This window comes from Megalopta genalis, chromosome 12 (genome assembly GCF_051020955.1).
Source record: "Megalopta genalis isolate 19385.01 chromosome 12, iyMegGena1_principal, whole genome shotgun sequence".
Lineage (NCBI taxonomy): Eukaryota > Metazoa > Arthropoda > Insecta > Hymenoptera > Halictidae > Megalopta > Megalopta genalis.
This window is the reverse complement of record NC_135024.1, coordinates 11,915,978-11,942,200: the sequence shown is the minus strand read 5'-3', so window position 1 is coordinate 11,942,200 and position 26,223 is coordinate 11,915,978. Positions and strand designations below refer to the sequence as shown.

The 26,223-nt window shown below is 34.4% G+C and overlaps 1 protein-coding gene across 6 annotated transcripts in view; it reads right to left on the bottom strand.

The window, feature by feature from the left end:
- LOC117222967 (opioid-binding protein/cell adhesion molecule) overlaps positions 1-26,223 on the bottom strand; it is a 727,814-nt gene that overhangs the window by 47,065 nt on the left and 654,526 nt on the right. For all 6 annotated transcript variants that reach the window (XM_076525588.1, XM_076525593.1, XM_076525589.1 and 3 more), the window contains one exon: positions 14,840-15,023. In XM_076525588.1, the coding sequence (XP_076381703.1) occupies positions 14,840-15,023 (184 nt within the window). The remainder of the gene's footprint in view (positions 1-14,839; positions 15,024-26,223) is intronic.

Sequence of the window (26,223 nt, the reverse complement as noted above, 5' to 3'; positions counted from 1 at the left end):
GTGAAATTTGTTTCGGGTCAAATAGATCCGAACACATATTTAAACAGGGTTAAATCAATTCACTCACGCGATTGACACGAACGTTCAAGTTCGTAAGATACTTGGGTTCACGGCGAAAGCCAAAAAATGTAGCGCACGTGGGTGTATGAACCGCGCAAAGAAGTTAGCCCTTTAATCCTTTTATTCCGTGGAATTTTAATATGCATCTGGATTGTCAGACACCCGGTAGAATTAATTAAAAGTCATCTTCCAGTGAACGTACCGACAATACTATGCCGCTGTACATTTTAGCGTCGCGGCGCGGCACGGCGCGGCGCGGCGCGGCGCAGTTCGGGCAGACGGTTATATCGCTGAGAAAAATAACGAGCGGCAAAACGGTGCTTCCTGTGGCGACGTGTTTACGGTCTGCGGTTTCCACGGGCCACGTGGTTGTCGGTAGGGTGAAGTGGTCGTAGGGCGAGGATGCTCCGGAAACGAGAGGCCAAGCTTCTATGTACAAACGCTAGTATATACGGCGTGCACAGGGCAAACTAATTCCATTTACCGCCGCCTAACTTTACTCTTGCCGAGCAACTGAGCCGACCGACAACGTTTTCACGATCCGATCCTCCTTTTCGTGCTTGCGCACCGTTGCCCGTGTTTCACTTTCACGAATGTCTCCGTCGTCGTTCACCCCGTTCGATCGGACTCCGCCGGCTTTCTCTGTGCGCGTTCCCTCAACTGGCACGCATCTTCGAGACTGTCAAAGTTTACACGCCGCAGATCAACGTGCCCGGCGACTCTGTTGAAAGGCAACCCGAATTGTTGACATTGGATTATAACTTCGGTGTAACGAGCGTAAATCGATCCCGCTTCTACCGTACACGCGCTACGACAACCGCACCGTCTGGATTGTTAGGTGCTTCACGTTCAACCAAGTAATTTGCATGATTCGTGACAAGTCGCGTCACCGCGTCGTATGGTTACGGACCGTTCCACCCTGTTTGCGAAACCGCAGATTATGCGAAAAATCTGTTCTAAGGGTGTGGTTCCGAATTTGACCTTGACTATCGAACAGTTCCTGAAGCAGCTGGCTACGGAATGGGGAACGCGTACGTGTCTTTTGGTGATAGAATCGCAGCACACACGGTTAAATAGCGTAATCAAAACATTTCGTAATTTAAATAAGTTATGCTATAATACCCTTCACCAACTCTGTACATTTATGGATCTTCCAATTGACCATTAAACACCGCTCTGCTTGAGACAGGGGCTGATAAGTAGCTGTAATAACCAGTCTAATTAGGCGGTCCAAGACGAAACGATCCTATACTTTTCTTTCTCTTCCGCCTACCTTTCCTACTTTTAACTACCCTAATATTACGCCTTTACGGACATTGCGCCGCCATTACCTATATACGTACACCGTTGAATAAAATAGTTGTCTACCATATTCGGCCTCCATTGCCAAGAGGACTAGCATTCTAAGCACGCTGCTATTATTTCCTTTCCACACGATATACAACAATAATTATGTTCCCCCATTTGCTGTTATACTCTCGATACCATTAATCGTTTGTCTCACGTTTTCTTTTCGCGATAACGCTTGCTGAAATCACCTTATCGATTGCAGTTGCTGAAAACCAGATTCTATGATCGTTTCGCTTTATTACGACTTGCAAGAAGTAAATAATTATTACAAGGAAGTTAATATTTTACCACAAGCTGCTTAATTCAATATGATAAAGAAATGAGTGAACTATAGCGAACAGCTGGAGCTTGCAACGATAGAACAAAGTCATAATTTATATGTAAATGTAAATTTTTAATATTCGTCGGTTGTCTTCAAATCGAAAACTTTATGGAACGTGTACATGCTTAATGTGGACTTAAACAATGCATTGAATCAAGCTTCATGGCATTTTTTATTATTAAAGTAACAAAGCAAATATTTTTAGCTAAACGGATGTCTAAATAATATTACAGTCGAAATCCAAATGTATTTCTTTATTTCATGAATATAAGAGGAAATATATAAAATAGTTTGTGATTTGAAAGTTATCACTAGATTGCGGTTTCTTATGCAAAATTAAATTTTTATACGTCAACTGTCGCAAACAGAAGTTACTTAAAATTGTATTTCTTCATTCAATAATGTTTATATACCAAAAGTAATATAACAGTATTAATGAATTATAATATATTGTATATAACAGAAATATAATACTATAACTACAGTAAATAATAATATAACAGTATTCATGAATCACAAACTAGTTTTTTCAATTCACAGTCTAGTTATCACTTTCCACTTTTATGCGCAACACGAGTACATAGGGCATACAACATAATATCTTGCAAAAAAACTTTCAAGCTGCGGAAGAAAGCGAACCAGAATGACTCTTTTCCATTAATTAAGATATACAATTTTCACGTATACAAATGTATATGTTAGGAACTGATATGATTTTAAAAAATCTACTGTTAAATGTATATTTAAAATACACTACCAACAAAAATGATAGAATAACGCTACAAGTTGATAAAACTACGAATGATTGCATCGAATTACAAATGATAAAACTCAAAAGTTACAGTAATTGTCTACAGAAAATTAACTGACAATTATAACAATGTTCGCCGGATGGTAAAATCTTGTTGGACGTTGGTATATGACTTCACACTTTTGATCGGTACTATACACGAGATTCTACTCGGTAAGATGAACAGGGATTTTAAATAGTAATTTCGTAAAAACGAATAACTGTGCTCGTTGTGAACCATGCACGTCGTTATAAAATCGATATACTGTTGTACATTGCTCTGAGTACTATCATAGATGAGGTACAGAATAGACCTAAAATCCAATATTCTCTTCTATTCTAGGCTCATCGAGCACCTGAGCCCCGTTACTATACCCAACGTTAACGATCAACCATAAGCATCTACTTCGTTTATATTACGTATGCCTAACATGGCTTAACACGAACAAATGCAAGCGTCGCTTGCGTTTAAGTATCGGCGGATGCAGTCATGGAATGCAACATTACAGATATTTATACTTTCTGCAGTCTCTGCATAAAGGATTAGCGACGCATCTGGTAATACTGTTACCGTTAGATTAGTTTCGTCTAATTGTGAGCTGAAGTGGATATTATTTTCGATTTTCTCATGCATACGATCCTCACTGGTGTATTCGGCATTAACCCTTCGCTGGCAACCTGGGTCTTTAGGGGGGAAATCTGGTTTAGGATGCTGAAATATCGATTAGTTTTGAGAATTTTTTTCTCATCAACTACAGCAACGTTTTTGTGTTAACATTAAAGTCTCTTAATATTGCTATAATTGACCATCTTTGTAGCGCAGTGCCGCTGGAGTTGTTGGTTCGCATAACGGATTTAATTTTTGGCTGAATCACAGAAACGAAGATTTCTTTTATTCTACATGAAATTCTGTCGTCCATGAATTAACAAAATTAAACAGCGAAAAATTGTAAAAATGTGATAAACTTACGATTCTTAGGGTAAGGAATCGATTCATTTATGCAACAAAATTATGTAACTTAACGTTATCATGAATGTTTTTAGTTCATCGACGATGGTTAAGAATCGGTTAACTAAAATATGGTCGGGAAGTCAATCGGTCAAATAATTTTTTTCTCAATCGTATTCGCAAACTTTGGAAGCATGATTCCACGAAAAACTCGTTTAAAGTTTTCCGTACAAATCAGTTCTAATTGTTGGAAACTAATAGGCTGTATCTACCGAAATACTGCGAATTTCGCTTTAAAACTTTGTGGGCATATTATCGATGAGTATTACTATCGACTTACGCAAACAAAATCGCAAATCTTAAGTTTGTAAATCCCCTTAAGTATCCAGGCGAAATTTTCATCATTGAATATGTTCATGAAAAGTAAATGATCTTGGAAGCCAAGATTGTTCGTATTATTCGTGACATACGGTCGACATTGCTTGAAAAGGTGACCCAAAATTGGACTAACAGAATGCGCTTCGTCAAGAATAGTCACGGAGGCGGTATGCTCCAAATTATTTTTTAATATTAATGCCACGAATATTAGTCTTTGGAATAAAAAGGATTTCATGTCGAAAGTTAACTGCTAGCATTATTTTTCTTTAAATTTAAAGCTCTATCGGACTTAAAAAAGCACGTATTATAAGACAACAATAAAGCTCATATGGACATATGGAATAGAGTTGTGAGGATGTGCTTCCAAATTCAACCTAAATATCATACAAAGAACCCAGTCAAAAATTCTTCATGCCTTAACAAATGTTCCGTGGCGCGTCTCTAATGATACCATTCATAAATACTTGGATATTCCCTACATAAACAAAATAATACACGGTAGGAGCGTCAATCATTCTGCTAGGCTCGGCTCTTATCCTAATACACTCACACAGGCATTATTTCATCGACGCGTCAAAAAATGACTAAAAAGTCTATGACCGTCGGATCTCAATGAGGCCTAAGAAGACTTTTCAGTGGAAGTCTCCTCACCATCGCGCTAAAGGAGTCTGTGATACGGGCTCATTCGAGCACATTAGTTTACGGCAGGGGTGTCAAATTCAAAAGCTAACTTGGGCCAAATAAACAATGCTTAACTTTAGGTGGGCCGCAAAAAAAGAAAATCAATGTTCATAGAAACAAACATTTTTATTTTGACTAGTACATTGTAATAAACATATATAAAGTTAAATTATTGTTTACGTCCCGATACTTGACATCTCTTCTCTGATACTATCTTTCCTATTTCGGGAGAAATTTTATTGGCCAAGACTATTTCTATCTTATTTTTACTTTGCGTCGGATATATTGACTGGACCGCAAAAATCTTCATCTCGGGCCGCGAGTTTGACACCCCTGGCTTACAGAATGTGGATATTCTAATGGCCAAGTCAAAATAAAAAATAAAAATAAAAAACAAAAAAAAATATCTTCAAAGCGGAGAGGTCGAGCTACCTGGTTCCTCTACTTAGAAGAACTTGTGATTATAATGGTCGATTTGCGCAAGCGGCATTTTCCCAGGTCAGTTCAGTTCTGAACAGCGCGAGAATAATACGAGCCGCGTATCATAAAAGACCCATTTGTTAATGAAATCATTTCCCTAATAGCGAGAAGACGGTCTTAGCGCTAAATATGGTCGGTAGAAGTGTAGGGGAACTTCTACGCGAACGTAGACCGCAGTGCCACGACGAAGAATCGAAGGTCGAGGTTGATTTGTTCAAGGTAAAAGATGAGATTGTAGAGGCGGAAGATGCAGACGAGGGCTCCGAGTTTGGTGTTACGGGCAGAAGAGAATGCGACGAAAAATATGCGGAAGACAAAAAGAAAGAAGGAGCGGAGGAACATACGGATGAGGTACAATAAAGAGGACCAACCAGGCGGTCCTTCAGCTACATGGAGGGAACGAAACAATTTCAAATGCCGTACAGTTGCTGGAGAAACCCGAGAACGGCATTCAATGTTGGTATGTACACCTTCAGCGATAAAAGAGGCGAGAAATGTGCGAATACAATTGAAATCGTGATTGTTATTATTTACGGATGAAATGCTTGAAACAGTTGTACTCTACACGAGTAAAAAAATGAAGCACGAAACATGAACAATGCTCGGACCAATTACATGATCGTGTTATTGATCCGTGTGAGCTGAAAGCCTTTGCGAGATTGTTGTACCTTGGAGGCGTGGTGGATCAGAATCATAGAGCTACAGATGAGTTGTCGAGCCCCCGTTTTGGATGCAATTCAACACAAATTCCGAGTTTTTACACTTTCGATCGATACCTGTCAGAAATCTGGCGTTTCTAAAAAATTTCAACACTTGCAGTTTGACTCTGCGTTAAACCAGTTCCGATAAAACGCATTTCCTAAATTTTCGTTGGAGGTTCGGATAAAAAAAAGTTAAAAGCTTTTTCTGTCATCTAAAAAAGATTCCTGTCATTTACTACAGTTTTAAAAAGTTTATACCGTTTTAAAACGCATCCACTGTATATGTAACGCCAACTGTACGTTAGCGACAGCTTGTTTTTAAGGGAAATCGAATACAGATAGAAATTTATCTTGTTTGTTTTTGCGAAAACAAAAATACCAGGGAGTGCAAGAATTATTTAACATTATTTATTATAAGTAAAACAATGCAGAGGATACAAAATTTATGAATTTTATATAAATACTATATGTTTGCTTTTATTTTACTATAATATAAATTTTCTCTTGCAATTATGAAATGGAATGGATTAGTCTTATTTAATTAGTCTATTTAGCGCATGTTCTTCTTTTGACGTATTTAAAAACGTTTGGAAATCCTTGTAGACTCGAATTAGCGGCTGATTCTCTTCGTATCGTAGACAGAAAATCGTATTAATTTTAAGGTCATCGAAACAAGCTTTTGTACTTACTTGAAAGTATAATAGTACCACATTAAATTGTTGCTAATTTTTTAACACTAATCTCAAAAATACAAGTGTAATGTAGAACATAATATTCAATGGAAATTAGAGTACACATTTATCTGAAAGACACGCACACACGCGTTATCTTTACATCATTAATGAGTGAACAGTAATACAGAAACCAGTTAAGAGAGAAACAGTATCGCAAAAAGTACTCATTTCTAATAAAGCATAATGCTACATGAATTAATCGAATGAAAGAAGCGTCATTGGAATATTGTTTTCTATACAGGGTGTCCCAAAAATGTCTCGCGATTCGGAAATAGGGAGAGGGCCGGGAAGTTCTTGAGGTCATTTGAAGTAACTTTTTTTTTTAGCGAAAATGCAATCCGCGGCTTTGTTTTCGAGTTATTAACGAAAAACAGTGACCAATGAGTCTCGCGTCAGCTGATCTCGCCTCTCATTGGTCACTGTTTTTCGTTACTTTCTCTCTAAATTTACTCCGGTACTAGGTATAGATTAGGGACTTTATGCATTTATAATAAAAACGAGCAGAAGGAATATAGAACGATAGAAAGATGAAAAGAATTTCAAAATGTTAATGCAGTATTCTCAACTTATTAAGATGTTAAAGGAAGACACAAACTTCTAATTGGCTACTACTTCCTGAAATTGATGCACACAACTTTTATTTTGCATAATGATCCGCGGACTAGTTAGAAGCTACGACGAGAATGTGAATGTATCGATGGAGGACTGGGTCTCATTTTACACGGTTAATGTATACCCTATTAGAAAATCGTATAACAATTGATTTGCAACAAAATAGTAGATATATGCTAAGTTAAAGTAAAAGAATAGAATATAGAACTGCATTTTTTAGTATATAGAGTGTTCATGCTAAATCGCTAGTCATCGTTTTTCTTGCAAATAGTAAATATTATAAAAAAGTTAAACAGGGAAATATTATAGTGTTTTTCCCAACCGATGTAATGGTATCTGTAATTTCTTTTCATCTGAATTACTTTTTTTCGAAATGAAGGTGACCTTTAACTTTTTGAGTGGAACGCTACGTATTTTTTTGTATCATGTAAAAGCGTGTGCCAAAACGAATTCATTCGCATACGATATAATAATCTTCAAGATCATACGCAATCAAATAGAGACATTCACGATCTGAGAAATCACGTTAAAAAACATTTATTGCAGCTTCAGCCGTGTATAAGAGAATTAAAGGTGTTAAAAAAAGCCATGTAAGAAAAAAGTAAAAAGTATTCCATATGTATGCTTTTCGAGACTATGTGAATATTTTAAAGTATAGCAATGATTTCCACGATTTAACTGTAAAATGTTTTTCAATTAATGAAATAAGGTGAAAATTCGCAAGTTTTGGATTTATGATCTATAGCTTGTTATTTTTCTGAATGAGAGATTCTTCAGTATACGAGCCGCAGTTTCTCATTGATTTTGCTCATTTATTGCTTGAGAACATTGTACCTTGAATATGAAAAGGCGTGAAATTCCGCCAGGAATAAATGGACAAAATTCAGAGAGAGAGGGCTAGTTTAGAGTTTGTGATGCCATTACTTCGGGTTTCCTCTAATCCTCGAAAACGTGTCCATCGCTTCTGCACCGCATATTCGCACTCTGAAGGCGGCGAATTGAGGACAGGCTTTGATGCAATTACGGAAGCAGTCTGACACTGGCAATCGTGATACTTTTTCCCCTTATTTCTACATTAAAATGTACGTAATCGCATCTTTTTCTGGTTGGAAGAAAAACTACATCGAGGAACGATTATTGTTGCATTATTCTTGTTAAGCTATTAAATGTCGTTTGCCTTGAGCTCTGTAATTTAAGAGTACGACGATAAAACATTAAACGACAAGGTTAAACTTGATTACGCCCTGATCGATAATGCATTTTCTCCATCGGACGCCTGCAATTATTTCTTAATTATAAATATTGTGTAAAATGTTTTCATGGCTAATAATCATCTTGATTTAATCCATTTAATGAAATGATATCAAACAGTGTTACGTGTACAGGGTGATCCATTAAGGAATAGCACTTAAATATTTCTGTTTGCTTTGGAAATATGAAAAAACTTTATCAACAAAGGTATTTCAGATAATAAAGTAGTTTGATGTAGAGGGAACTATCTTCTCGCTTTTATATAATGATGGAACATCCGAACACAAATTCAATCAAGTATAGCATAAGATTAATAAAAAGTCAGAAACACTCCATTATAGTTTGTGTACAGTATATCTCGTATTTCCATTATTTAAATGAAATTCTCATGAGTGCGAGGCAGGCGAATTCGTTTGCTAACATAGGCCATGTTCTGTAAAATTGTTTCCCGCGAAGTACATTGTTCTGTTTATGAAATTTTCGCTATTATAATTGTCGCGTGTTCCCACAAAGTTGTCCAACTTGGGTGTAGATTAACCAGCGATGTATATGGAGTAAGGACACGTGGTAAAGTGTAACAAACAGTCACACTGTTGGACCTCTCATGCTTGAATAAATGCTAAGCATTGCAACCCATAACAATATCGTTACTGTTGCTTGTAATTCGTTGGAACATATTTAAAGGGTTAGATACATATTTATAATTAATTGCAAGTAGATGGAAGAAAGATCTAATGACCTGCTTTTGTTATTTATATAGTTATTGTACTGTGATGTGAATAATTATAGGCTCAAAGTAACTTGTACACTTCTTGTGACAATTAAACAAAAACTTAACAAAATACTATATTTGTATATTTCTATATAACAATTAATAGATGATAGAAATATGCAAATATAGCTCTTTCTTGGTTTTTGTTTAAATATTAGTAAAAATGTAGAAGTTACTTTGAGTTTGTAATTATTCACAGCACATGCATTGAAAAAGAACTTGACAAAACATTATATTTGCATATTTCTATATTAGAAATTTCGTTAATAACTCGTAAACAAAGCCACGGATTGCATTTTCGCTAAGGAAAAAGTTACTTCAAGTGACCTCAGGAACCCTTCATTTCCCGATTTTGAGTAACTTTTGGGACACCCTGTATCAGCAGGCAATACTATAGAAAGTTAGCGAGATTCAACGATTACTGTGCATTAAGTTCTGTTTTATCGCATTCTGTTATGTGGCAATGGGCTCATACTTTATTCGGATATGCTCAATTCTATACGGATGACAGGTATTGCATCTAAACGAAGGTCAAATGCGAACAAGTTTGAGCGTACTGTAAAGGTCGAACACGCTGAGTGAGACAGTTCAACGCTTCTGGAGAATCGATCGTTGTACATAAGACAGTCGAACTTCCCGAGCCTGCAATTTCAGCTATTTGCGTCTTCCTTTCTCTACAGTTACAAACATCGCGAATTTCCGGCAGCTGAGGATTAAACAATACTATGAATACAAAGTAAATCATGCATAAATGGAAATCTAAGCTCTCGTTGCTTCACCGTATTTACTATGACAAGTAGATTGGAGCATGGACTCCAATTTTCTTTCTTGTCCAAATTCATTGGTGTGAATAATTATAGACTCGAAGTAACTTTTATACTTTTAGTGATATTTAAACAAAAACTTAACGATATATCGTATTTGTATATTTCTATTTTCTATTATTTCAAATATAGAAATATAAAAATATAGCTTTTTCCTTGGTTTTTGTTCGAATATCTGTAAAAAATGTAAAAGTTACTTCGAGTTTATAATTATTCGCAGCATTGTTAAAATTGTTAGGCGTAGTCTCGCTTGTTGTACACTTGATAACCTCACTTTTTTTTTTATTTCTTACACTTTTAATATCAATTTGCAGTTTTAAAAATAATTTAATTATCAAAGGCATATTAAAATAATTTTTTATTATTAAAGTACTTATTCAGAACACAATTTTCAAGAAATAATCTTTACTTGAATTTGATCGGCCCCTATTAAGGTAAATATAATTCGTCACAAACAGGGTGGATTTATTCCTCAGTGAGGGTGAGAGGAAATAATTTCACTAATTTGTTATTGTGCAATAACTTGTTAGAACGAAATCTAAGATTTTTTAAAGATTATATGAACTCCCTTTCAAGACTTTTAAATGTATATTGAAACGATAAATGGTAGTTTACCCCATGTTGAAGGTGACTGACAACAAGAGCAATCTTGACCGACCCAGATATGCCACAAACTAAGTTAATAACAAGTTTGATAATAATCTTTCAACTAACTTTATGCTTTTAACTGAGTCACCCTGTACATTTACAGAAAAATCAACAAAATATCGTATTTGTAAATATATTTCTATATTAGAAATAATAGAAAATAGAAATATACAAATATAATATTTTTTTTAAATTTTCGTTTAAATATTGATAACAATGTAAAAGTTACTTTGAGTAACTAAGTTAATAACAAGTTTGATAATAATCTCTCAACTAACATTATGCTTTTAACTGAGTCACCCTGTACATTTACAGAAAAATCAACAAAATATCGTATTTGTAAATATATTTCTATATTAGAAATAATAGAAAATAGAAATATACAAATATAATATTTTTTAAAATTTTCGTTTAAATATTGATAACAATGTAAAAGTTACTTTGACTCTATAATTATGCAGACCACTGTACAGTGGCTTACGAAAGTATTCGTTTACCTTTTAACACATTGTATGCGAATCGTTTTTATCAGTTCGAATTTAACAGTTTTAGAAAATTGTTCTAATTATTAACACGTTCCGTGCCGAGCTTTTTTTACTCGAATCTTCACACTTTGATATTTTACTAAAACTTGATGTATTACGTGCAATTATTAATTCTCGTACACATAACAACGTAACAAAAACTTATCAACGCCCATTCTTGCGGTGGAAATTGATTCTTCGGTTCTAAATTTCTTGTAAACAATTTGTTCAGTTCACTAAGTAAACATGCAAGCGTGTACCATCGATGGTACACGTGGCACGGAACGTGTTAATATTACTGTAAATTTTGATTTCAATGTATATAAAATTTTGTTAAAAAATTGCAATTTGTTGGAACGACAAAAAAAATAAGGAGCTCACGTTTTTTAAACTGTGTTATCTGAGCGTACAACGAAAATTTAACTCTAGAACGGTCGCGTGGGGTGTTTGACACCCCAGCCATTTGTTTTATAATTGACGTTCCTTTGTCTTTCAACAACATGTTAAGTGGTGTCACCTGGCTGTCAATAGCTGCATTAGCTTTTAATTAAGAGTCACAGTAGCGTGATTTTGTTCCCGATATTATTTTTACAGGTCTCTTGGGGTGTCGCGTAACCCACGCACAGTTTCATACTCGGTCCAGAATTAAACAGTGCATTTTCTAGATTTCGATGAGATTTAATAAACACTATACTAAATTACTGTATATACAATTATTATAATTGTTTTCGTGCAATATACGAAATCTTTGTTGTCACTAATGCGTGAGACCGACAAAGAATGTATTAATCATAAGATCTTATCTATATTTTTGCCTCATAAGGAAGGGTTTTTAAATGTCCGCCTCTGATTGCTTTGTTTTTTTGGATATATTATAGGGGACCGAAAGATAAAGGATATGTATTTTTTATATTGGCCCAATCTCATATTTAGGGGGAGAAACCACCCCTTGAAGTTGATGGGATGGAATACGAAAAATCGCTTAATGTTAGTTGAAGGATTATTATCAAACTTGTTATAATCTTAGTTTGTGACATATCTGGGTGGGTCAATATTGCCCTTGTTGTCAGTCACCTTTGACATGGGGTGAACTACCACTATTAGTTTCAGTACACGTTTAAAACACTTGGAACCTGTAAGGAGTTTATAATAATATTTAAGAAATCTTAGATTTCATTCTAACAAGTTATTGCACGATAACAAATGAGTGAATTTATTTCCTCCAACCCTTACTGAGGAATAAATCCACCCTGATTGTGGTGAACTATATTTGCCTTAATAGGGGCCGATCAAATTCAAGTAAAGATTATTCCTTGAAAATTGTGTTCTGAATAAGTACTTTGGTAATAAAAATATTATTGTGTTTAAAAATTATTTTTAAAAGTGCAAATTACATATTACATATTATTATATGTAATATTAAAGTACATATTACATATTATTGTATGTAATATTAAAGTACATATTACATATTATTGTATGTAATATTAAAGTACATATTACATATTATTATATGTAATATTAAAGTACATATTACATATTTTATATGTAATATTAAAGTTATAATAAAAATATTACATATTAAGGCAAATATTATTTATAAATATAACCGTTGTTTATTCATAATTGTTTGAGCAAATTTGACAATGAATTTTTACGATACTACCGCGGGCGCGCTAAATGACGTTCGAAACTTTTATCCCGACTTTTCAGTTCTCGTTTTATTAAACAAATTGCCTCGATATTGTGGAATTTTTACGACTGTTCGTTCGGCGCAGTACGTGTTAAGCATTGTGCGGGTCTCTCTATCCCAGCTAAAAATAACTTTTCACCAGGCAAAGAATAGTTAGTAACACCAGACTGCAATTGTTTTCCTTTTTACGCCATCACGCAGCATTCGCTCAGTCGAAACTCGATCGTTTCTAGTAGTACACGTATTGTTTCCTTAATACTTTTCGTGTCAGTAAATTTCCAAAAGCGATCATTATTATTTTCGGACTCGACGGACAGCGATTAATTACGGATTTTGTAAACATTAGAATTGCGAATGAGTTCGCGTTTATTGCAAAATAGCTGATCTGTCTAGAAAAAGGTTAATTTCTTATTCATCTGTAAAGCCAATATAATACGATCACATTTCAGATTCACATCGAGATCATGTTTCGGAAAAAATGTCGATTGATTTGGGTTCATTAGGAGAACAGACTAGCGTCGCCTGTTGGCAAAATTGTCGTCTTGATTTGGGTCCTTTAATAGGCTGGACATTTATTCTTCTGGCATTTATTTTTTCAGCGACTTTAGGATCGCAATTATGGAATATGCTATGATTGAATCCCGAGAATTTATAAATAAATAAAATACAACGGCATTGTCGTTGACGACGCCGATTATGACAGCAAGCTCGGTTATGTGAGAACGGGTTCGTATTCAAATCACCGCCACAGTTCTCACCGATAACTATTCACCAATGCCAGTTTTGTTCGATAATAGATTTGATCGACAACGGTCTCGATCGACAATAATTTTAATCGCCAATGATGCGTGCAATATTTAGTTTCTATTTAATGAACATATACTGGGTGCTAGTTTTAAATCCAGCATCCCGTTTTGTACTCTACTTAGTTTCTTTTTTGTCGTAAACAGCGCCTTTTTATACAGTTTTAATTGATTGATATTTGTCTCTCGATCGTAACAAAGACGTATATAAAAATCGTATTAGTTTCCATCGGTATCGTAATCATATTTCTATGTTGAGCTTATTATAATTTTTTTCATTGAAATCTAAAGGGAAAGTTAGTCAAATGTGCGTTAATACGATACTTGGTCACTACGAAACTACAACAGAATATAAAAATATTACAATTAATGGAAGAACAGAGGAAACTATCTTTTACCCAAAACAATATGCAGTTATGGTTGCTTGATTGACGATAAGTCTTATTCTTCACGCGTTGGTCTTATTCTGTGTAAAAACTCGCCTACTCCACAAACGATAAAATTCAATTTTCTGAAAGGTAATGTTCGGAACACAATTATTTTATTTTTATATCTTACTTTAATTCTATTCCGTTGTTATTCTCAGAATTAGTTCTCGATTGAAAAGCAAGATGGTATTTTTAGCTAGTAAAATACTACGTGTATAGTAATACTACATGTAGTGTAAACGTATAATCGTCGTGAAAAATATGTTGACACGATCTCAGAAGAAATAACTTTTTAACAATTGGGCCAAATGATTTGACTATTTTAAATATGTTAGACCGACTTTGTTAAACAGTGAGAAAAACAAAAATTTTGCAAACATTGTTATTGATTGGAATGATACAAAAATTACAAACTGATATATTTCTTCAACTTTTTTATCTGAACGTACAAACGTGCTGAAAATTTCATCGAAATCAGTTGATGTAGAGTCAAGTGCAGGCATTGCAGCAGGAGATGTCAGAAACACAGATTTCTTACTATTTTTGGTCGAAAGTCGTGAAAAATTGCGATATTTGCTGTTTGTTGCCTGTAACAACGTTAACTGATTTCAATTTCCGCGGCGACTGTACGTTCGTAGAAATGATGTTTATAAAAAAGTTTACCCATTGGCATATGCAAATAATCTCTGGTATCACAAAACGATCCATATATATGATTTTAATAATTTCACATTGTAATTATATCATTGATTAAATTCCAATCCCTTCGGGGAGCAGTTTGTTACGAATTGTACCACATGGGGAAAGTATATATTGTAGTACTGTAACGTTTTAGTTACCTAATACCACCCCTTGTTGTATCGTAGTTGAGAACTCGATTGCCGTGAAGCCACTGGACGACGCTGTACTGAACTTGCATCGCTATATGGCGTATGACGCAGAGTAGTTCGATGGTGCTATCAGCCTCGTAGTACTTGTCCCTCAGGGGGTCTCCCAAGGCGTCCACTATTTGGACGGACGGCGCTGAAAACGACACAACAACTCAATATTAAATTTATAGATCTACGATATGCTGGATAAGTCCGTAAAATTATTTTCCGATTGAAATTATCGATTAACACTTTCACTGCCACGCCAGGAACCTCAAAAATTTATTAAAAGTAAGGTATTTTATTTAACCAAATGAAAATTGAAAAGTTACGTTTTTCTGCAAATAATTTCTCATAAAATTAGCAAGATATAACACATTAAAATATAATTTTCAAATCTGAGTAAATAATTCCCCCCCTCCCCTCCCCCCGTCGGCATATGGATAACACGGCAGTGAAAGTGTTAAATAATATTACAATTGGGATAATATGTTATTTTATTGATTCGATCGATACATATTTAAAATGAAACTTATTGTATTCGAGAAGACCGAACAAATTAATACCTTCTTAATGAAGGTGAACTATGAACTTTTTTGTAGCCTCCTTGATTGAAACCTCCCATTAAATTTGTTTCTATTTAATTAACTGCTAAAAATCAAAATGTGGCTTGAATAAATGGTCAATTTTCTTTTGCAAATAAGAAATAAAAATCTAGAAAGAATAGAAACGTCCAAGGTCTGCAGAAATGTCTAGAGATTATCGTCGAGTGCAAATAAGCTTTTCAATGATTAACTAAAAGAAGATTGATAATTTCCTTTTTAATGATAATTTCACAAGAATTTCCTAACTGTTGGTCCTCAATCTTAAAAGAACTATTAGAAAACTGCCGGTAGGTAAAGTGTTCGAACGCCAAGGCTTTTGTATCATCATTATTTTTTTATTAGAACGATGCGTTTTGCGTTGTTCGCATGTTTTCAAGTTTCGACTATTGCGTCGGTCTTGTTCAAATAAAATATGTGTTCCGTGGTCCTTTACGATACATACCGACACAATTTCCATACCATTTCCGCAATAGAGAAAGCTCTCCTTATACAGCAGATATTGAAATACGCGCTGTTAAGCAAATATACCTGCAGTCAGATGCTGACTGCTAAGAAAGATATGGAAACCGTATGGACACACTTGTGCTGTCTAGATGAAAATAAAATTCGGAGTGGGATACCTCCGCTATCCGAATTATTCAGAAGACTGTGCAGATAATGAAAGTTCGAATACGATGACATTCATGTTTTCGTAAAGGAATTCAGTTGCGTAAGGAACAGCACAATATGGGAACAACGATGTAGGATGAGCTAAAATATGAATTCTGACGTATTCGTGGATTTATTTCTTGTGAATTTAATTTATATCTTTTGTACATATTGCCAAATTATATGAATTGTTTAAAAGATTGAACTTTGTTATCAACAAACAAATCTTCAGGCAAATGCTTGGGATCGCACGTCATTTTACGGAAATTATAATTGAAGAAATGTTCCCTTCGTTAACTCAAAGATTACTTATTGCAAGAAGATAAAACAAATGCCATTAGATATTGTTAATTAATACGGTTTCTAGCATTTAAAAATTCTGTACGTGCTACGGTAAAACTAGCGATTACGAAACACCGCCACAATTGTGACCTCTACTTGAAACAGTAGCACAAATAACGGAATAAAAAATAGGTAGAGCATATGAAAATGGACGTAAAAATTCTACCTATATTTTTCAACGTTGTTCTTTATATATTCGGTCACACATACTGTTTCGTAACGATCAGTAGTTAAACAAAAAATGTTCGTTCGAGTACGGATGATTTAACAGTTGGCACCCCTGTTTCATATGCAGGGATAGTGTTGGTACTGATTGTACCAGTTTGTACCACGTGCAAGGTTTTTTTAATCGCATTTTTTACAGCGAAACAAATTTAATTGTTTTTCTTATTCTATAAGAGCCTAGATAATATATTAGGTTTACCGGAAAGTTCTGTCCGTTTTTGAATTGAAATATAACACAATTTTCATACATTTAATAATATTTATTGTAGAATATACTTTCCATCGTTACTTGTGACTTCTTGCCAGCGTGATGGCAATTTGTAAATGCCATTTTTAAAAAATGATTTATTTTTAGAGGCGAAGAACTCAACTAGTGCTTGGTTGACATCAGCTTCAGTTTTGAATTTTTTTTCCTGTAAAAAGTTTTGCAAAGAGAGAAACAAGTGATAATCGGAGGGTGCTAGGTCTGGGGAGTATGGTGGATGTGACAGAATTTTCCAGCCTAGCTCTGCGATTTTCTCACGAGTCGCCAAAGCAGCATGTGGTCTGGAATTATCATCGGTAGCCATGTTTTCACGATCGCGTCTCACTTAATAATGAGATGAGACATCTTTGTTTCAGTTTATTTAGGAGAGTACATGTGTGTAAATGCAATGATAAAAAGAGATAGTCATATATGTCTCAAATCAACATGTGCATATGGATTGAAACTTGAAGTGACATATTATCGGACAGAACTTTCCGGTAGACCTAATATAAATCTCACGTTTTCGCATTAATTTGTTTCCATTCGAGTTTCCAAGTTATAACTAGACTGCCGACTTTATGCATTTATAGCAAAAATGGGTAGATAAAGTACAAATCTATAAAGACTTTAAAATAATTGAAATGTTCTGTCACGTTATTTTCGACATATTCGCATGATTAAATTAAGAGACACATTTCTACCGTACTTCTGTTTCTTGCAGTTAACATCGTAACATTTTATTTTGCACAAAGATCCGCAGTTTAGTCGTCACACGTCAACTGTCAGATAGTTCAACGCTGCTCAGTTACACCACTGTCAAACGCAGTGTCCATTGGCGAGAAGTACTTCCAAGAGCAATTCGCAATAGTTTTATTCTCAAATGGACGGGTACCATTACATACGGGTAAGTAGAGGAAGAGCAACAGATAATAAAACAGGAAAAGGCTTTAAGGTAGAAACAATTGCAGGAGAAAGAAAATAGCCAAGGAAAAAGAGGTAATATACAGGGTCTCCCAGGTTTTAATGTTCAAACTTTGTCAGTGTATTTTATGGCACAAAGTAAGAAAAAAATGTTATGTAAACATAGGTCATACAGAGCTTTATTAAGAAGTTATAACAAAAATTCAGAATAGGAATAGTAATCAACTTGCTGTTGCTGCGAGCATTGGCTTGAATAGATCAGTACATGCCGTGCGTTTATGTAAGCTGTGTTTATTAATACATTTCGAAATGTCTACCGTCGTTGACAATACATGATTGACATCGATCGAAGATCGAATTTATGACCGTGCGAATTTCGTTTCTATTCTCTTTCATTTCATTGAACGAATTTTTGTTATAACTTCTTAATAAAGCTCTATATGACCTATGTTTACATAACATTTTTTTCTTACTTTGTGCCAAAGAATATACTGACAAAGTTTGAACATTAAAACCTGGGACACCCTGTATATATTGGGTTGGCAACTAAGTAATTGTCGATTTGTTCAATGAAATAAAAAATTTTTTTTTACTTGGAATCAAGTTTAATCTGTAATGTATTTTCCATTTTGTTCGATGACCTTTTGCCATCTCTCTGACAACTTGAAAATTCCACGCTCGTAGAAAGTCTGATCCTTTTCGGCCAAAAATTGAGTTAAGTGAGATTTTACAGCGTCATCATCATTGAAAGTTTCACCACGAAGGGAGTTGTCCAGGGATCGAAATAAGTGGTAATCCGATGGCGCGAGATCAGGGCTATATGGTGGGTGTAACATCAATCCCCAACCAATATCCATCAATTTTTGCCGAGTGGACAAATACGTGTGCGGCCTAGCATTGTCCTGCTGGAAAATGACACCTTTACGATTGACCAATTCTGGTCGCTTTTCCTTGACCGCTGCATTCAATTTGTCCAGTTGTTAACATTCACGGATAATAAAAAATAATATAATAATAATAATAATAATAATTTCATAATATAACATTTACGGATATCATAAAAATGGGAGTGAGAGACATCTATAACTGAAATCGGCAATTACTTAGTTGCCAACCCAATATATAGGGTGAGTCGTATAACCTGCATACTCCAATTAACTTTCAAATAACTTTAAAAATCTAATTAAGAAGTATTGAAGACAAAAGTTGTAATGTTTTAGGGAGGGAGGGAGGAGTGATGTCGTATTATCTTCTAACATACATAGTGTAGTTTTCGAAATTTCAAGCTCAACTTTCTTTCTTCGAATGATTTTCGTCAATGATTTAATATTCTTCCGTTCTACGACATGAATAGTATGCCTTTTCATTTGAGAAAAGCTTGTCGACCATGAAATTTCGAAAGCAACACAATGTACAAAAAATGTGAATACGACGTCACCTCCGCCCCTCAAAACTCAACAACTTAGGTATTTAACACTTTTTAATTAGACGCATAATTTCAAAGTTATTTGACATGTGCAAGTTATATGATTCACCCTGTATATTCGGTGTTCGATAAATATGTATAATATGTATACGTGTCTCGCATAGGCATTTATGCTGTTGAGAAATTATTATTATATTAGCTGTGAAAGAAATCGTAGTGCAAGGGGCGAATTCATTTTTATCCGACGCACCGTAAAAAATGATTACGCCGTACTTTTCACTGTTGCTAAACATTCTATGAAATTAGTACGTTTCTGCTGTGCAGCGCTTACTAGACTGGATTGTTATCTTATGTTGACAGTGTATCCGAGCCTGCCACATCCACGGGTGTGCATCCATTTGTACCGTATCCATGTATCGTATCACAGCACCGTTTCGTATTATCCTTGCGTATCATCGGTGCGTATCATCCCTGGGCATCATCGTTGCGTATTTTCGTATTATGCATTCCCGTCCAGGTCGGTATGCAATGGTAATGCGATATGCAAATACGTAACAAATGCATAAGCACCCTAATACAAACGATCGTTCGCAAACGTGATCAGTCTTCGTATTGTTCTTATAATTTTTATGTCAGAATGCTCGAAAGAAAATTCATTTCACCGAAATCTTCGAAATGATTGATTTTTAGACACCGTATGGTAAATAACGTTCCAGAAAGTTTTCATGCTGTATCAAGATCGAAGAACGAAGTATATCGAGTAGAAAACATTTAACAGTAAAAACTGCACGGTATTATTACCGTATGTAATTATTATTATTCTTATGATAACTAAACGTTCTGGTATATGCATCATTTAATATTTATTCATATTTCCTGTCACGGGTGTCCATAACCGTAATTGGTACGAGTTTTCGTTCGCTTTGGACGTGTCGTCTCTAATTGGCCGTGCTCACAATTTACCTAATAACCTGGAGGAAATGTTGGGCCGTGCCAGAAGTGGAATAGAGAACCTCACCATAAACCACATGCTCGCTATCCTCAAAGTAAAAAGCTTTCTGGAAAATTCTTTTAGCGCAGCCAATCCAGTTGAAATGTGAAGAGAACGCAGAGAAAATACACCAGCCCTAGCAGATAATGTGCTGAATCACATCTATTCACGCTTGATGAGGCGGGATCCACAGACAGTGCAAGAAATAATGTTAACGATGAATGATAAAATTTGTTCAGTTAACGTCCGAAAGAAATTCGAGTCGCTTGGTTCATTCGGTTCACCGACGCGCAGCCGACACTGGATCACCGTTGACTCGGAACTTGAAAATATATTTATTAAATGTTATATATTTTTAACAATACTCCTTTTCTCCCTGTGTTATTAAGATCATTAGTTAACATCCTGTATCAAAAAGTTAGGCGCAAAGCAAGTATGCTAAAAATTCTGCTACAGGTCAAAAGTGACTCGATGTCGGCTCGCTGCCTCGTTTATTCGAGGATTAAGAAATATGACAGAGTGAAGAGATTAGCATTTTAAAAAAAGGGCATAAATGAAGCTAATATGTTCTGGAAAAAAGTGTAATACGAATACTTTTGTGGATTGGCATTATGTAACACGGAGGTTAAAGTTGAAATATTTTCTTTATTCCTTACTCAGTTTTGTTAAAATTTGCTACAAGTAATCTTTATACACGAGTCCACATGCGGTAAACAATGTATTGCAAGACCTTAAACGGATCACTTGATTTCAACAAATTTTCCTTATAAGCAGTGAGGATACTTACATTGTGGATACATTCTGTGTCCTTTTTCCTCCAAACACTTTTACGTCCATCGCTACCAAAAACGTTAAATTTACTCTCATCAGAGTATAATACTTTGTCCCAGAATGAATTATTTTCATAAATAAATTTTTCGGCGAATTTTAAACGTACAATTTTATTTTTCTTGCTAATAAATGGCTTTCTTCTTGGAACACACAGAATTAGAACAGCGAAATCTACGGCCGACTATAAAACATAATGGTGGATCTGTATTAGTTTGGGGCTGCATGGCATCTAGTGGAGTGGGAAACCTTGTGTTCATCGATGGGATAATGGACGAAACGAAATACTTAAAAATGTTGTAGGAAAATTTAAAAAGCAGTGTATCAAAATTGAATTTACCTAGCGATTATTGGTTTCAATCTGACAATCATCCGAAGCATACCGCTAAAATAGTCAAAGAATGGGTATTGTAAAATGTTCCACACGCGGTGCCACATCCACCGCAAAGTCCCGATTTAAACCCCATTGAACATTTATGAGATGAAGTAGAAAAATGATTAAGAAATACGGTTATTACTTCGAAAGAAGTGTTAAAACGAAATATTATTGAAATATGGCAATCAATAGATGCAAATGTTACTTCTAAGTTGGTCCACTCAATGGAAAACGGACTTAGGGCTGTTATAAAAGCAAAAGGTGGATCAACTTCCTATTAAAACCTTTAATCGTTCAATTTAAATAACTATTAATTGTTTCGTTCGAATACTTTTGTGAGCCATTTCTGGTACGTGTTTACAATAAATGTACCGTAAAAATGCTATATATTGTTGAATTATTTTCTAATTTTGCTTACGCAGTCTTAAGACCTATCCCTTGTTATATGTGTCATATTATATCAAATGCTTCAGTTTAACACATATATTTTATTAATTGAATGTTAGAAACGTAAGCGTTCGAATACTTTCGTGTATGAGTGTATACTTATGCGACTGACTGTATCCTTTGTAAGCATCCATGATAGGTTCAGTTGATAGGTTCATACAGTAGGATAAATATCCTATGTTGTTCGTGTACTTTCTTTTCGCTCACGTAGAATGGAAAGTACTCGTGTGGGCATTTCACGTTCAATTGTAAACGAAACGTAAAAGTCACTCGTAATGTAAAAAAGATAGCAATTGTCATACGATGGAATGGACAAACGGGAACCACCAGTGTGAATCGCTTGACTTGGCTACGTTTGTTTTGTTTTTGAGCGCATCTGCATACTAGCGTTCTGCATCGGTCGGGTGTTGGGCGGGCACGATCGAATTTACCCGAACGCTTGGTCAGCGTTGCCTTTACCCGCTCGCCCTACTCGCTTGCCCGACCGGGCTGCCCGAAGCGGAATCAGATCGGGATCCGAAACATTTTTATCCTTCCAACCCTGTCCGAACAGAAGTGAAATCAGATCAGGTCCCGCAACTTCTACCTGCCGAAATCCGCTCCACTTCTCCCAATTTTACACATTTTAATCTCCGGATCTGACACCCTCGCGTTTTCCCTTACTATACAGAATTCAAACCGCTTCTTGCTCATTTCTTATCCGCGTTTTATGTTACTATTTCAATAACATTAATTATGGGAGAAAATAATATCTTATTACCAAGCAGCAATGTTAATATTAATAAGTATATTATTATTGAATCATCGCATTAAGTTAAGAATTATAATTTCCGATTGTACACATATCTGTAAGACACACACAGAGAAACTTTACATATCGTTAATATCTGAATACTATTTGATATTTTAACAAATATATGTATTATTCAATCAAAAGTACATATTACATAATATTATTTTATTTAGTGTATTCTAAAAAAAAGACTAAATGTAATTAAGAAATTATAAGAAAATAAAATTAATATTTTCGTTGGGGCACGGTGCAAGTTATTATCCTATATTAAAATGGTTTATTACGAGCAAGAATATGCATCTGTGTAATGTATGTAAGGTAAATATATGACATTGTCTTTGACATATGTAAATATTTGGTAAATATTTGTCATTGTGCTTTGAAGTAAAATCTTTTATGAAGATACTCTTTAAATTCTATTGTGGGTTGGCAAGAAAGCAATTTCGGTTTTGAAACAACAATTACAATGCTTTCTATGTGTGACAACCGAAAATACTTTCTTACCAACCAAATAATACTGTAATATTAATTTTTATAGATATTTTTAACATATTCAACAAACATATTGTACATGATGCAATATAATATAGGCAGAATAATTATTGTCTCTCTAGTTTTAATTGCGGATAATTATCTTTTACGTTAGGTTTCTGCGTAAAGGTAAAAAAAACCGTAGAAACAATGCATTTATTTGCTAAAATTCTAAATAATGAGATACATAATTAAGGCGACTTCACATTATTCGCAAGTAGCGTGGAAAAATATTTCAATTAAATGTTCTCTACAGCATTAAAAGTACTCATATGAGCTGTTTATTTTGAAAGTGGCATAAATCACTTTACCGTAATGAAAAGTGGTGATTTTTTAATCTTTATACAAAATTATTTATACTGAGAAAAATATCAGTATTCTGAGATAACAAATACAAGTAAATCTTCTCGAAAGTTAGCATCCATATTTTTAAACGTGTTAAAACGCAAACCCTTAAATATATCGACTTCAAAACAAAGTGACTTATGCCACTTTCAAAATAAACGGCTCATATGTTTGTACGACGTCAAACAGGATTCAAAGTTAAACTCGTCACGTTTCTACCTCCACCGTGTTCCAGCATGTACCAGTTAAATTCAATGTAACTTTCATTTCTCAAACTTTTAGGTTCGTCAAGAATTTCTCAATTTAAAAAATTCTCCGTTTTATATACGAGAGTTTTTTCACTTAAAAAATTCCGCAACAAGTTGATCCAGTCTGAAGTAAATCGTGATTCTAATAAATGTAAGCGAAACCACGAGTTACACATATGTACCTAAAGTTAGTAAAATCGGGCACATCAAATTGAACTAGTACTCGTAACAGCTCTGACGGTCGAAATGCTGCTGTGGTTAAATTTGAGTTTTGGGTAAAATCGGTCTGTCAAACTGTATGCGAATACCTTAAAGGATGGAAATCAACTGTCTGATCTCAAATATAATAGATTTGTGAGTAATGGAAGCATAGATGTTCTTAATAATTGATAGATGCATTAATTATGCTTCATTCAACTTTTGTGTATTAACCCACTAATCGCGGGCGAGTTTTTGATTTTTCTGTAAAAAAATCGCGGACTAGTTTTTGATTTTTCTGTATAAAATCGCGGGCTAGTTTCACTTGTTATCCAAATGCGTTCTAAGAATTAGATTTAAAAGGATATAAAAAGAGAAACAAGAAAAATATAATAAAATTAAACATTTTCTAACTTTAGTTTTTGCTTAACAAATCGCGGGCTAGTTTTATTTGTTATCCAAATGCGTCCTAAGAATTAGATTTAGAAGCATATAAAAAGAGAAACAAGAAAAATGTAATAAAATTAAACATTTTCTAACTTTAGCTTTTGCTTAACAATTATTTAGAACGCCAATTCGCAGTTAGAGGGTTAATGATATCTCGATGAAACTTGGTGGCAATAATCTTTAATACTTCTGTTTTGACATAACTCCAATGTAACATTCAGCAACAGTTGTAAAAAATATAGCATTCTAATCATTTCGGACGCTTTACGAAGTATCCATGGAAAAAAGGACGGCTATATTTTAACGATGGGGCAGAAAATCTGATGATGAACAATTATAACAGCAATTCTCACACTATATTTTCTCATAAACATAGAAAGAGTACCGGTGATTTCGTTTTTCGTAATGCGACAACTTTTTTTAGTACTTCTCGTAAAATGTTCCGCAAAGATCGTCTGTCTTCAAGATATACCTATTGTCACGGTAATAAAAATTGGGTTTAGAAGTTGTAAAGATAAACACATTTTCTTATTTCACACGTTCATGTATTGTTCGAACGTATACAATGGTCGACGAAAGTATTTGAACATCCTTGTGGAATGGAATCAGTTTCTTAAAATTGGACCAAACGATTTAAATTTGTTTGAAACTCGTTTACTTGACATAAGTGTATAAAATTTTATAAAAAAATGTCTATAAAATTCTTTTCAAAAATTGCAATTTGTTGGAACTACAGAAAAGATATGAAACTTACCTGTTTTACTTATTTTATATAAATCTAGAAGGAAAATTTGTTACAAGAATTCTTTCTACTTTAACTGTAAAAGCTATACAATTATTTATATTATTTGCATACAAAAGCTCCCTGTTTTCTCCCGAATAAAATGATACACTGTTTTATATATAATAGTATCACACTCAACATGTTTAAAAACAGTGTTAAAAACATGTTCCAATTATGGTGAACAGTTTTCAATTTGTTTTGAAAATTGAGGATCAGAATCTAACTGCAGAGTGTCCCAAAATTATGTTACTTTCGGGAAATGAGGGACTTCTGAGGTTATTTGAAGTAACTTTTTCCTTAGCGAAAATGCAATTTGCGACTTTGTTTACGAATTATTAACGAAAAACACTGACTAATGAGAGACGAGCTTGACTGGCGAAGAGGTCGAAGCCTAGTTCTGTTGATTGGCTCGTCTGTGTTGCTTGTTGTTAAAATAAAAACTGGGTAGATTGTTAAAATAAAAATTTGTACAAGTAAAGTCTTCAAAGCAAAGTTATACTACTCGAAAGTTATATACAGTTGTATTTTATAGGCTATACGTGAGATAAGAAGAATTTTTGTTTCATGAAACATTTTACGAAATACTATATTTTGATCCTTTTTCACATGAAATTGTACAACTTTTTCTGCATCAATTTATTTGGTATATCGTTTTTGGCTATTGCTTACTAAGCTATTAGTTTGAAAGGTATTTTTATTTTAATATTGAAAAGTGATATTGCTCTCGTTTAGGAAATATGAGAATTGAGATACATCGATCGATTGTGATGTATCCGACGTTCAAATATCGATTGAGACTAATTGTAGTGGGAGCAATAATAATGATTGATGGTGCAGACTGATCGTTTTGAAAAATACGTAATATGTAGTTTCGCAACGTTTATATTCGGAAAAGGCATGTTCGAAAGAGTGTCCTTTATAACCATAATTTTTATAAACCAATAATTTTATA